Source organism: Halichoerus grypus, chromosome 12, assembly GCF_964656455.1.
Source record: "Halichoerus grypus chromosome 12, mHalGry1.hap1.1, whole genome shotgun sequence".
In the NCBI taxonomy this organism is placed as follows: Eukaryota; Metazoa; Chordata; class Mammalia; order Carnivora; family Phocidae; genus Halichoerus; species Halichoerus grypus.
The window spans coordinates 28,869,754-28,885,052 of NC_135723.1; the positions used below are offsets into that span (position 1 = coordinate 28,869,754).

At 34.2% G+C, this 15,299-nt stretch overlaps 1 protein-coding gene across 3 annotated transcripts in view; it reads right to left on the reverse strand.

The window, feature by feature from the left end:
* Positions 1–15,299, reverse strand: part of SEMA3A (semaphorin 3A) — a 206,044-nt gene that overhangs the window by 13,860 nt on the left and 176,885 nt on the right. For all 3 annotated transcript variants that reach the window (XM_078060096.1, XM_078060098.1, XM_078060097.1), the window contains exons 13-15: positions 13,616–13,657; positions 8,014–8,171; positions 4,311–4,378 (exon numbers count right to left, since the gene is read on the reverse strand). In XM_078060096.1, coding sequence (XP_077916222.1) covers positions 4,311–4,378; positions 8,014–8,171; positions 13,616–13,657 — 268 coding nt within the window. The remainder of the gene's footprint in view (positions 1–4,310; positions 4,379–8,013; positions 8,172–13,615; positions 13,658–15,299) is intronic.

A 15,299-nucleotide genomic window follows, 5' to 3' on the forward strand; every position in this document is an offset into this window, starting at 1 on the left:
CTTTACATTTACAACAGTTAAATTATGGGTGTATAAACAGGTGGGTGATCTCTTATGACATATTTAAAAACTTGAATAAGGAACAATGATAGTACAAAATATTTCAAACCTCTTCTTATTCAGGTGTGTATGTGTGTGTGCATGTCTCGCACACCTATACTATGAATAATTGGATTTGCCTAATTACAGAGGATAATACTGTAATAATTTCATTCTAGAATGTACACTTTGTATATTTTAACATCTCTCAAGTTGCTTTCTTCTGGAAAGAGTTTGTTTTTACTTTTGCCAGACACATGTGACTCTCCTAACCTGATACCTCTTCAAGTTAAAGTCTTGTCTGAGGTATTTGGTCCACACTGTTGGTGTGAATTCAGAAAGTAAACATTTGTGAGTATCACCCTGTGATTCAAGAAGTGGTTTTCCCCCTTTTCTACCACCCATGAGTACAGGTAAAACAGGCAAATATCCTTGCTGTCTTTTTCATGGGAGTTTATTTCTTCTTTGCACTAATACTGAAACACTAAGCTGGCTTGATGTTGTGGCATCACTGTTATATTATCCATCTTGGGCAGTTTTTCCTTTCTCAGCAGTCCTTAAAAAATGGTGCATCTTATATTCAGTGACATCTTAGACTTGATACAATTTGGTAATTTATTAAAGTTAGGGTTTTTTTTAGGGCTGACATCATGCTCATCTATCAAACTTTGAGGCTTCTCTTGGGGCTAAATGCTCAGATTCAGTTGGAATTTCTACGTGTATAAAATAAGCTAAAACACCGACCAGATTAGCATTGCTACACAATACTAAATTTACAGCTCTGCAGACCACAAAGATGACACTGCCAAAGATATTTTATGAAATTTTGGAACATTGCTGATGCCAACCAAGACATAAATTGAGAGGAGCCAGTTGCAGAGATAATTAAGAAGATTAAATTCTGTGGATGTTTTACTGTGGGATGTTAGAAGGGAAATGCATGTATGTAGAAGAGCCAAGAGAACTATCACGAAGCAAAATTCAATGATGGTACTGAAGTAAAGTTAGGACATAAAATATTTCAAAGATTCAAAAATCTAAGATGATGTTAATCTTTCTAAATATTGTTATTTATGGTTTGTTCCTTTCTGGGCATGGAGATCATAATACAACTCATTCTTGTTTAGTAAAGAAGGGGGAATGGTAAATTGACTCGGCCACTCGTGCTCTTGGAGGCAAAGTCAGACAAGCTCCAATTTTGTGCATAAGTTGTTTTAGGGAAGGGAAAATAATGGAAAAAACCTGAAGTTTCTCTTTAGCATTCTGTATGAGGTGTGAGCGAGAAGACAAGAAGATCTGCCAGCACATACACATTTAGGGTTTTATACTAAAATTTCCCTAGGTGAACAGCCACCGGTGATGGAAGAGAGTGTGCCAGATTAAGGGGAGCTGGAGTTTTCGATGTGACACCTAGGCCCGCTCACCATAGTGCTGCCTACACACAAGAGGGAGCAAAGAGCTGAGTGAGTGTTAAAGGTTTCATCGCGAGTGAAATTTCTTCCACCTTAATGCCCAGTTATTTTATATAGTCTCTCTATTAAAACCTCAGGATATGTAAAATATAGAGTGTTACAGAATATGTTTACCATTACAGCTGGAACTGATTGTCCTGAAGTGTATAATTTGGCTTCAAGTTGCTTAGCAGCTTTCTGGGAAAACATCTCATATCTTTGTATGTTTCCACATGAGCACATAGATTTTATTCAATGTGAGATGTGACACTAGCAAGACAACACACATGATTTAACAGGGCTGGGCTCTGGGTTTTTGCCCATTTTACGTTCAAAAATAGACATCGCCTATTCTAAGATAATTCACTGGTTCCTAATGGTAAGACTCAGCTTGGCCCTATGGGAATGCCTGACTTAGTTTCCAAACATTTGAAATTTACCCTAATCTATGGTCTACGGTTTTTATGTTTGGTTAATTAGTAATACAAGCAGACAAGGAATAAAGAGGCCCTCAAAAAGGGAATGTTTTATTTCTGCTGAACTTCTTGGACTATTTCACCATTTCCTCCCATATATCACATGCATCTAGGCAGCACTGTTTACACACACACACCCAGTAACACTGAACCACAGCAATTCCCTTTCTTTCCTATAGTATTTTGACTGAAGTATCAAGAGAAAAAATGATTCATGTTCACTTTACTTTCCATAGCTAAGCAATCCTATATTCTCAATTTTTAGAAGCTTTCATCACTCTAACTTCATCAAAATAGAACTTTAAAATCTGAAGCACTTTCCAAAGGCCATTCAACAGTCAACATTTATTTATACACAATCTCACTTAAAAAAAAATATGCCTTTGGTCAGGTTTTCTTTGAATTATATGTATGCCCATAATTCCAGCATATGTATCATTGTGAAAAAATACCAAGTGGGTCTATGAAGGAACTGGATTATTCAACAAATGGATGTATCTATCAGTAATTCTCCAGCAATCTTTAAAACATAGCAGAGTATTCTACGTGTGGTAATGTATAATCATTTTTTATTAGTTAATTGATTGGTCGATAATGATGTTTCTTAAGAAACATCTATTTTTAAATATGGTGGTATTAATAGCAGTGTATGACTTAAGTCATTTTAACAATAAATAATAGAAGCAAATCTCTACTGAAAACCAAAAACAATAAGGTAAGTAGCTGTGCTATAGCTTCAAATATTTAGATTATTCATTCAATAGAAGTTTATTAAGTTTCTATAATATTCAAGATATTGCAACTGTTATAACACTAGAAATATAAGAGTGAGCAAAATAAAGTCTATATTGATACAGAGATTGAAGTCTGATCAGAAATGAGCTCTAGTTACACTGCTCTGTTTCTTTTACTTGCAGTTATTATCATTAGCTTCTCCATATCTAAGCAAAAGATTCTTTAATATGACAAATTAAATTTCATAATACTGCATTGCTTAAATGGTGCTGATCATAATTCAATATTTTTACATGACATAGATTAATGCAAGACTAGTTAATGTTTGGTTGTCCAACTGAAATACACCCTTTGAAAAATTTAAGGAGGATATGTCAATAATGTACCCTATCTGTACAAAGACAAAAAAAAATCACAACATTTGCTCCAATTTAGTGGTAGCCTTTTTCTTTATAATGAGAACAATAACAGACAGTAAAGTCCTTGGCAAGAAATTGTGCAAGCAAAATGGACCCCAAATACAGGCTCAATTTGTGGCTACCCATCTTCTGGTATTGGCATCCCCCAGACAACCCTGTGAATTCATGAATCAGATACCAGCACGTACAGGATACACAGCAGGGGGATCCGACCTTCAGAAGGTAGCTAGGTTTTGGAATGCATGTTGGGGTGTTATTTATGCAGTGTGTTTTCTTCCTTAACATTCATGAAATGTGAATATTGTAAACACAGAAGTAGTGAATCAAATCCAAGTTCACTGATAAAAATATCAGACCTTCCTTTAAGACCAACGTAAAAGACACCAAAAAGGTTAATAGGGTAATTATGTTCAATTACATGTAAAATATTTACATTTTATACTTCAGCTAATTTTAACTATGAATTGTTCATTAGCAGTGATGTCATTGATAAGTTTTCCCAGCAGAGGGAAGCACAGCCTCATTACTCTTTTTATAAAGGGTTGAAATGGCGGGGGGGGGGGGGGGGGGAGTGAGATATACTACCATTTTACCGCATTTTAAAGGAAGTTTGGTTGATATTCCAGCATTAAATACCAGACATTAATTAGGACTTGACATCTTTTAGGAAGCATAAAATGAAACAATCCAAACCCCTAGTTCAAGGGAATATCCTACTAGTAAATCAATGTGAAGATAATTGGAATTATTTTCTACTTGACTAGGATACCCAGTAACAATACAATAGGTCTGCATCATCAGCATAATAATTTGTATGGACTATTTTAAGGCTACATTTTTTTCTTTAATATATTTAAATAAATATTTCTGTTACCTATTGCTCTCAAGTTGTTCCTATCTACGAAAGCATGTACTTAAACCTGGCTTCTTTTTGGTAATATGAGAAAATTGAAATTTAAGCCTTGTAACAATCTAAAACTTGAATTTATCATAACTGCAATAATAAAATAAAATTCATTGCTTAGTATTCTTTAGAATCTTCTTTCTTCTAGATTTCCTTTCTCTTCAGTGCATTTCCTCAAGTATTCCGGCACCACCGAGTGCCCTGCATGCACACGTGTGGGTACACACTACCGCGTACGATTTACCCTGGTATTAGCAGGTTGGGAGATGAAAGTGTTGTAACTTACCATGGTGTTGTAAGTCTGAACAGTGAGTCAGCGGGTCTCCATTTCTTATATCTTGTCGTCTTGTGCGTCTAAAACAATTACATTTAAAAGGTATTATTGCATCCTTATTCCATCTTGGGAATTTGTCACAAGAATTAAGAAGAATCAAAAACCAAAGACACCAGGAGCTTACAGGAAGAGATACATCTATATCTGACTAAAGAAAGTTTTTAAAGCAGCTCCTTACACCTATAGGAGCAGTCTCCAGGTGATCAAAATGGGAAACAGTATACAAATGTACTAACAATGCAGAAAAGTCTTTCAAAGTTATAACAGAATCATGGTTTATGTGCAACTGGATGCCAATCAGTAAGAATCTAACATATAGAAACTCTAAAATTCTTAACATCTTAAATTCTGAGGAAAATGCACAAAATATAGAATAGCAACCCATTTCTTCAGTAATCCGAATTAAACTTTTTTTCTGATCATTAATGAGAGAGCGAGCTTGAAAATTAAAATTCACATGACTGTTTTCTTTCTCTTAATACTTATACATAATTCCTTAAATAGACTTCTGTTAAATTTAAAAGTATTAATTCTATGAAATCTATTTTTTAAGATTTTATTTATTTATTTGTCAGAGAGAGAGCAAGCACAACCGGTGGGGAAGGGCTGAGGGAGAAGGAGAAGCAGACTCCCCGCTGAGCATGGAGCCTGATGCAGGGCCCCATCCCAGGACCCTGGGACCATGACCTGAGCCGAAGGCAGACGCTTAATCGACTGAGCCACCCAGGCATCCCTATGAAATCTACTTTTAAGTTACTTTTAAATTTTTGTTTTTGGTTGCTCTATCAGCCTTTTTTAATAAAACACTTCTTTCATGATCCTATGGCTATGACTGCAGACTGATTTACCTGTGAAATGAATAAAAGGAGAAGCACGGTAACAAATATTGTGGAGCAAATGTGCCTCTTGTCAGAGGAAGGTGAGAGAGAAGGACTCACCTCTAAGAGAAAAGCCAAATTTGCTATAAAAATCTAAATAGATTCCTCCTACCTACTGCTGCTCAGAACATGTTAGTTGCAACACATTCTGGGTGTCTTCTTTCCACACTCTGTTAGTGGTTGACCGGGAAGAAGGAGGTTGTCTCTAGCCATTTCGAGTGTGAGCAGGATGTGGAGTTTGAGAAAGAGGCTAAAAATGGAGATTGGCTACATATAACAGAATCAAAAAGATTGGGGACATGGGCCCAACTGCTTTCTGTGTCAATGTTAATGAATATTGTCCTGCTGCAAAGTTAGTTATCATCCCTGAAAAGAGTTCTCACAAGGGCCATTGAGATTTGCAAACATGGAAATTGTTACTGTATTCATAAATTTAGAAGACTAAAGTATTTATAGAGTTCTATTTGTAGAATTGGTGAGACTATCAAACAGATGTTGCACATTTCAAAATTGAGCCAACAAGGGAACTTGTGAAACACGAACCACAAAGCATTTGGGAAGGCATTTTTTACTGCCATTTAAGGTTTTGAAAAAAGCCATCACAAAGAATATATAAATTGGGAGGCCTGCCTCTAAACATCCTTTTCAAAGACACATGAAATTGGATTAAGTAAAATCTTCAAGGCACAACAAAAATGTGTTAATGATAATTCCTTCAATCTGGAATTGTAGGTATGCAATAAATATTTCAAATATATAACATACAGCTTTTTAACTTATTATAGATGTAGTTATGATCTTATTTTTATCTTCTTCCTTGTTAAAAAAGCTTAAAATTTGAATGAATTATTGCTAAATTAGGTAATGTCATATACTTTCACGTGAAAGGAAATGATACTCATTTTTAATTCAAACATGAATTTCATGTTTTTCACTATTAAAAGCACCTAGATCTAAATGATATGAAGAACCATAAAAGTTCAACCTTAAATAATTTAATTTTATTGCTATAAAAACTGCATCTTGCTATTTATTAAACTATCCATGGTTTCTTTATTCAGTAACACATTATCTCCACACTAAACTTTTCTTTCAGATTTAAACTTCTAGCAAAATCAGTTCGTATATGAAAGAATACAAACACGTCATTTCAATTCTGAATGTTGAAGGCTTAAGAAAATTGCTTTTATTAAATGGAATTAGCTACTACTACACTTACAGTTAATATTAAAAGATAACTGTTTTAATCTACATGGACTGATTATATATGAAAAATTTAAGTTGTACACAATTTAACACTATAGCCAATGTGATCTGAAGCATGTAATCAAAAGATGTAGGTAGACACTGGGATTATTCCTTTCTCCTAGAAGTTTTTCAAAACATTTTAAATGATCCAAATGTAGAACACAGCTTACTAGAAATGAAAAAAATCCACATCACAGCTTCTTGTAAAACATTAACTAGAGTAAAAAATAAAACAAACTTCATTGCTCCTAAAATGCAGTGGACCTTGATAACTCTGATTTCTATTTTATGTGGGGGAGGTTGATGTGTATACTGTTAATCTTTGGGTTTATATTAGCAAGATATTGTATATTATTCTCATCTTTCATTGCTCGTTTCTGAAATACTGGTAAATATCTACAGAGAGAGGTAGCTATATGTGAGCAGTGGAGAATATGCTGAGGTGAATATTTTGTCAGATTAGAAAGTGTTTTTATTTTTTAAAGCGAAAGTAAATCCAGTTTGTATACAACTTTTAGGATGTGTCTAAGAGTACCCTGAAGGATAACAGTCCCACACAGTACTGGATCAAATAATCAAATGCCTGTTCCTAATGCCCTCAATCTCCTAGACAGCAGCTTAGAGCTATGTTTTATCTAAACATATTATTTTAGATAACTTCTAGGCATATCTTAGCAACTTTTATTTAAGCATGTCCAAAAGAGATGCTTTTAAGTATTAAGAATATGCTTAAAATATTTGTGTAATACATATACAAAGATTAATAAATAGGTATTTTATTATGTGGTTTTATATTTCAAGTTCAAACACTACAAACACAAGATGATACTATGGTAATACAGTGGTCTTTAAGTTTGGGGGGTCAAATATATATTTTGGGTCAAATAAAGATATGATTTGATGCTAGTTAGTCAGCATTATACAAAAAATGTAGTATCTTTAAAACTAGAAAAATTTTTTCTTGACTTTTTGTAATTGAGTCCTTGTACACTGTCTAAGACTCTAAAAGTAAATAAATTACTTTCTTTGAAAATTTTCCACTCATCCAAGGACATGAATTACCTTACTAAAATTTAAAACCAGGACAGAATGTTGCTGGATAGAAAAAGAAGAGCATTTTTGGAGAGAAGAGCATTTTGGTCAAAAGACACAAGGCCCAGTTTAGATTCTGCTTCTGACTTTCTTTGTGGCTTTGGCCCTCATTTCTTCCCCCGTGTAAAATGAAGTTGGAAAACTTTTATAATTTCCGAGTGTAAACATTCAAGGACATTATTGTAATGTTTTAGATTTCCCTCAGTAATTTATTAAAACCATTTGTTCCATTATATTTGGTATATATACCCAACTATAATTATACATGTTTTTCTGATTGTTTCAACTATTTAAGAGAAAGGAAAAAAAAAAACCCAAACCCCTCTAAACCACTCATCAGAAAAAGGTGATGTACTTATGTGAAGAAAGCTGTTTAAAAACAGAATCAAGTAAGATAAATAGCAAACATTTGTATTTATTCCTAGTATTTCTCCTACCTCTTTGCAGTGGGAAAATAGCGAGAGCATGAAGAGCCATCCCAGGCACAGTAAGGGTCTCGGGCGAGGCAGCACTCTGCACAGGCTTTCCCATAAATATCACAGCGGTGTAATGGGAGCTGAGCGACCCCCGTGGTGGAACCGATATAGAGTTGTTGCTGTGGAAAGAGTTTACTGTCAGGACAGAACAATCCTGTTTTTTAAAACCTTTTCACTTAAAAAAGTTTACTTTTTATACTAGTGGGTTTTTAAAAAATCCCATTATTGGCAGTTTGGTCAAAAACCTCGCAGATCCTACTGGGTATTTACCCCAAAGATACAAAAGTAGGGACCCGAAAGGCTACGTGCACCCCGATGTTTATAGCAGCAATGTCCACAATAGCCAAACTGTGGAAAGAGCCAAGATGTCCATCAACAGATGAATGGATAAAGAAGATGTGGTATATATATGCAATGGAATATTATGCAGCCATCAAAAGGAATAAGATCTTGCCATTTGCAACGACGTGGATGGAACTGGAGGGTATTATGCTGAGCGAAATAAGTCAAACAGAGAAAGACATGTATCATATGACCTCACTGATATGAGGAATTCTTAATCTCAGGAAACAAACTGAGGGTTGCTGGAGTGGGGGGTGGGGTGGGAGGGATGGGGTGACTGGGTGATGGACACTGGGGAGGGTATGTGTTCTGGTAAGCGCTGTGAATTGTGCAGGACTGTTGAATCTCAGATCTGTACCTCTGAAACAAATAATGCAATATATGTTAAGAAAGAAAAAAAGAAGAAGAAGAATGTAGCAGGAGGGGAAGAATGAAGGGGGGGAAATCGGAGGGGGAGAAGAACCATGAGAGACGATGGACTCTGAAAAACAAACTGGGGGTTCTAGAGGGGAGGGGGTTGGGAGGATGGGTTAGCCTGGTGATGGGTATTGAGGAGGGCACGTTCTGCATGGAGCACTGGGTGTTATGCACAAACAATGAATCATGGAACACTATATCTAAAACTAATGATGTAATGTATGGGGATTAACATAACAATAAAAAAAATTAAAAAAAAAAAAAAAAACCTCGCAGATCATATGACCATTTAAAAAGACCAAGAGCAAAATCTAAATATTTGACTAAAACAAGTGTATTTTAAAGTATAAAACCAAGGGAAGACAGGAATGGTTATATATCAGTTATAGCTCAATAAAGGTAAAAATTTAAATAAAACATAGGAAACACTGAGTAATATAATTTTCAAACCTTCAGGTTTTTGTTCTTAGAAAGCTTTTTTTTTTTTTTTTACTTCTCTGCTGTTTGTAATTTTGATTAATCAGCAAATCTACATTGCCATGTATTCTCTTGGTTTTGAGGCACAGATCATTTACTTTTGACTCATAGGTGCCCTATATCATTGCCTGTGATGTAGTTTGCCCTGCTATAAGAAGGAACAGGGGAAAATTTTGGTGCTTGCATTTGTAAGTTTTGCTCAACATCAACTATCTTGTCCTTGCACTACCTCCAGGAAGATTACTTTAAACAAAACTACTAAATTGTTTTTCATTCGAAAGATCATCAAATGGGGAATCAAGTACACTCTGGCTGGTGCAGTAGACTTGAACACAAAGCTTGGCTATTGTTGAAAAAGTGCTATGTTGACCATTAAGGTACCTGGATTCTAGATCCTGCCCTATATTAATTCTCTGTGTCATCTTGAGCCATTCCCCTAATTTTTCTAAGACTTTACTTCTTTACTCACAAAATAAGTGTTTAACTAGATCTTTAAACTATGCATTCAGATAAAACATTCAATAATGCCATTATGCTCAATGAATTTGCAATTACCAAATGAGGCAGAGTATGGGGGAAAAACTTGTGGCAGCAACTAATCCAGGATTTCAGTACAGTTTTAAAAATGCCTTTTACATAGTGTAGCCAATGTAGCATTTGAGCAATGTTGCAAATACATGTAAATACAGGATAAAATACAAATAAAACTGTTTTTGTGATTTCTCCACATTTTGCTGTAATTAGTATGGTAGTACTGGTACTAAAGGACTGAATGACTATAGTAAACCTTAAATGAAAGTTGTATAAATACTGAATCATGTAACAGTACACATGGAAAAAACCTCAAAAGTCTATTTTAATTTTCCTACTACATAAATGAAAAAGAAGTAATAGAAAAGCTAGTCTTTGAAACATGGTGTGCTCTTTTAATATTATAAATTGCCTGACAGCAATGGATATAATTAAAATTACATTTACAAATAACTTTCAAAGATGAACTACATATATAAACAAACAAATTGAATGAAGATTGATATATTTATTAGAATCTATGAAATCAATGAGGTTATAAAAAGTGCTTATACTGATAATTCTGTGCTTAAAGCTAATCAGCTAACATACTTTAATAAAAGAAAGGGAAATAAGGGAGAAAACATAATACAATAAAAACTAAATCACTGTTAAAACAGTTACCCTGATAACTGTTACCCTGATATTTATTGCCTATTCCATTTCAGTAGTGAAGACTACTTGTATCAATATTCTAGTATAGTAGTATATAGAACATATACTATGGATCCATGTGCAAGCTCTTAATATATTCATCTTTTATTATGAACCAAAAGATCCTACAAACCATGGCAAATTAAAAAGCAGTAGTTGAAGTCCTTGGGAGGAAAAAATGAGTATTGTTAAGCTTTTTGTTGAGAGAAAATTAGGTTGATTTGTACTTCTCTTGAAGCATCCACAGAACCAGAATGTGATAACAGTCAACCATGATTTGAAAAATATTAATAAAGAACTTAACTAATGGAAGGAACTTTTCCCCCTTCCTACCCTTTCTATCTCCCTTCCAAAATCATCTTATTAAAAAAAAAAAAAAAGAAAAAGCTTAGATTATATTGAAAGCAGGCAATCACAATGCAATAAAAAATGAAATAAATTTGACATCTTTTTAAAATTTTTAATTAATTAATTAATTAATTAATTCTTGAAGCATCCACAGAACCAGAATGTGATAACAGTCAACCATGATTTGAAAAATATTAATAAAGAACTTAACTAATGGAAGGAACTTTTCCCCCTTCCTACCCTTTCTATCTCCCTTCCAAAATCATCTTATTAAAAAAAAAAAAAGAAAAAGCTTAGATTATATTGAAAGCAGGCAATCACAATGCAATAAAAAATGAAATAAATTTGACATCTTTTTAAAATTTTTAATTAATTAATTAATTAATTAATTTTTCAGAGAGAGAGAGAGGGAGAGCACAAGTGCGGGGGGGAGGAGCAGAGGGAGAAGCAGACTCCCCGCTGAGCAGGGAGCCCGATGCGGGACTTGATCCCAGAACCCCGGGATCATGACCTGAGCTGAAGGTAGATGCTTAACCTACTGAATCACCCAGGTGCCCAACATGTGATGCTTAAACAAATTAGTTAAAGTGGGGTAGCCATATCCACAAGCATGGTTGGCATTGGTGAATATGGACTTGTGGAACCCTGTATTGTGGTCAGAACTATTTAAAAAGCTACTGATCAAGTTGGTCATACCAAATCAAAGGATCTCTAGGATTGGCCAGTAACGTAAGAAGCATAAGCAAAATTCATACTTACAAATTTTTAAGAATATGACCTTTGAGTTGGGAAGGACTTATTATCTAAATAGTAGTATCTAAATCTATCATATCCCTTTGGGAGAAAACCAGAGAAATAAACATGGGAATTAAAAACCAAAAATAGGCAACCAAAATTACTGCCATGAAAACTTAAAGTGGGATAAAATGCCCCAAATTAAATACAACTCAAGTCTAGTTTTCGTTTTACAATTATTCTGCAGTACTATTAAAGAATTACAAAACTACTTATGCTATCTAAATGAAATATAGGGGAGGCTTGCAGGCACCATTGAGCATAATCCAGTCCCTAGCAAGTAACCTGATGTGCTTTTTCTGCCCAATTTAACATCACCACAGGCTTTCTCACTATCCTCCTTAACAAGTTTCGGGTCATAAGCAGGCGATGAGTCCATTTATCCAGAAAATTACTTGCAACACTGCTTGTCCCTCTTGAAACTACTGCCTCACTTTTAAAATTTCCATGAGCATTAGTAAAACTGATTCAGATCTGAATGAAATCAAACTTCTAGTAATAGAAAACGAAGACTAGGAATACTTTTCTTGTATCATGGTATTTTAAACTGATGAACTGTTTTTAGTATTTTGAGTGGTTTTTTTGTTGTTGTTGAAATGTGTTGCATTTAACAGGCAATTCTTAAAGTACTTAAAATATTTAAACAAAAAAGAAGTATTTTATAAAACTATAAGTAACGTAATTAAGATTGGCAATGAAACCAAGCACAGAATAAATAAATAATTTAAAAAATCATTAAAGGAAAGAATATCCCAGTCTAGCTTCCATTCTGGAAATCCCCGGATTTCCTTGCCAACATTTGACAATTTTTAGATTACAAGAACAGGTGAACACATACTTATGAAGTGTAAGATAACAGTATCAGGGTCAATAATATCTGCACTCTGACTTTCTCTAAATATCTTGGAGATTATCAATCTATTTTGATATGTAAGTGTGGAAAGGATATACACTGAGTTTTATTGGCATAGTATTTTAGTGTCTTGTACAAGGGCTAATGCAAGGTCAGAGATAAAACATGTAAACAATTCAGGAATAAGATTAGCCAAATGATTTTCATATTTAACAATTTTATATATAAGTTTTTGGAACAGTCAGTGAAGGGCTTCCTACTCCATTCTGGCTTTTTCTGCTAAGTTATTTAATAATTAATTTCAACTCAGTTTTTATTTATTTATTTTTTTGAGTTACCGCTGATACGCTGGATAGAAAGGCTATGTAACATTTATGGGGAAAAGATAATTTATTAGAAGTTAAAATTATATTTGTTTTGTACATATAATTTAACATTTAGGAGTCATTTGTGTTTCTTAAGTGTCTTGCCAAAGCATTCATTCAATGTGAATGCAAAGACTATTGACATGCTGCCCTTAACGTTTGAATTCATGGAGTTTAATAATCTATCATTTGGCAGTGACTGTTTTGCTGTTTTCCTTTTATATGTAGCCAAGCTAAATGTTTTCTCTAGTACACAATACTACTGAAAAAGTAAAATTAACTTTTGAGTCAAGATCCTCCAAACATATACAGCCCAGTGCACAATTTTATTAGCTTATAAAATACATGTTGTTTATTCATGCAAATTAAATTAAATGACAAACTTATTTATATTCTCAAATATCCACCAATGCTATTTTTAAGGACAGATGAAAATAATTACCGAGCAAAATATTACAATGACCCAAAAAAAGAAACACTATAAATGAAAACTTACAACCAACAATGATAGCAGAAATATATTTATAGGAATGTAAGATTGGTCAAAAACATGGGGCAATGAAAAGGATCTTTAATTTTCATTCTACTACCTTACTGTAAGAATGTTCTTTCTTTTCTCTTTCTTTTCGGGAACTACTGTTAATAAATCTGTAAAATCTGATGAATCACAGATATGTTTATCTAACTGAAACACAAAATTAACAAAATACAGAATATTGACTGTAATACATAATGATAGTACCTGCTTGGTGGAAAGCTCCATTGCTGAAATAGTAGTTGGCTCCTAAAGAAGAAAAAGAAAATGTGAACTGTTTGGTCAATTAGAAAAGTCAGTCATTAATATTAACACAGAACACCAACATAAGCTTTCAGAGAGTTAACTTCAGTGTCTACAAGAAGCAATATAATTGGGAAATAAGATACATGAAGGAAGCTGCATACATGAGTACTAAATATGTGGAACAGACAATAGAAGGATATTAATGTCTTCCAGTCAAAGACATACATATTTGTAGTTGATTAAGTTGGGTTATCGCTCATTGCAGTTAAGAGAGACTATGGGACTGCCCAGCAAAAGAGTCTTGGAATTTTAGGCCTATGTTAGTTGATTTGAGGGAGGGTCCAAGGAAGTGGTGTTTGCTCTGCTTGGGATGTTGAAGAAAGCAGAGGTAATTCTATGATTAGGTCTCTTCATACATCTTATTTAGGAGGAGGGAAGAGCAGATGAGGCTAAAGCAATATTTGGTAAAGAAGGAGCCATTACTCATATAGGTAGGATAGGGGGATATTTGGTCATTTTTTTTGGTGGTTTGGACAATGTTTATGGTCTTGTCTGTTTTCAGACGGGATTATAGAATGGTCTTGCTTTTTTCTTGATTCATCATGGTCACAGAGTAGCCTTGTCTGATGCTGGTGTTCTGTGAGAATTTGTACGCTCAAATGGAGAACACTGGCCTATGAGTGCCAGGCCAGCTCCTAATAACACCAGTGACAAGTTGATAGTATTAGGCTAGTTTCCAGCTGTGAAGGACTGAGAGCTCAGGGTAGGATGAGATTACTTTATTATTATCAAAATGACTGTTTAATGTGCAAAGGCCTACACTACACACTTTTGCCAGAGTACATGGTCTCTTCAATTTCTATCAACAGGCTATCTAGAGATAGTAACTAGGGAAGTAATAACCACCAATATATTTTGATGAGTGCTTTGCTGAAGCCTATCATGAGCACATATAGTTTGAATAAATAAATAACATTCTTTGATTAACTTAGACCACCAAAAGGCTATTCACCTGAACACATTAGCTTATATTCTCTTAGATTTACTTTCACTGAACTCTGCTCCTTCTATCTTTCATCAATGACATACTAAATATTAAGAAGGAGACTGCTTGAGGGTTTCAGAGATGGCTGATGAGAAAGAGGCTTAGGTGGGAAGAATAATCTTAAAAGGCCTCACTGTGTAGGTGACTAAAGCTGAGCCCTAAACCAAGTGTGAAGAGTTGGGTTCTGAAGCCAAACTGCATAGATTCAAACGTAAACCTGGACACAAGTGTGATAGTAGGTGAGGTATGTAACGTCTCTGTAATTCAGTTTTCTTATCTGAAAAATGAGTATGATGGTATCTTCCCTGTAGGATTGATGAAAAGATTAAATGAGTTCATAAATGCAAAGTACTTTACAAATGTGCTTGGCACGTAGTGTTTACTCAAATCTTTGTCTCTCTTTGTCTCTTTCTCTCTCTCTTACACACACACAACCCCCATATCTTTTACTTGTTTTAGTTTTTCTCTCTAGTGCTTATCACTATCTGGAAATATACACATACATATTGCATTAATGGATATATATGATATATATAACATATATGTGATATAAATATAACATTTATTTTGTGTCTTGAGTTTCCCCTTATACCCCAAAGC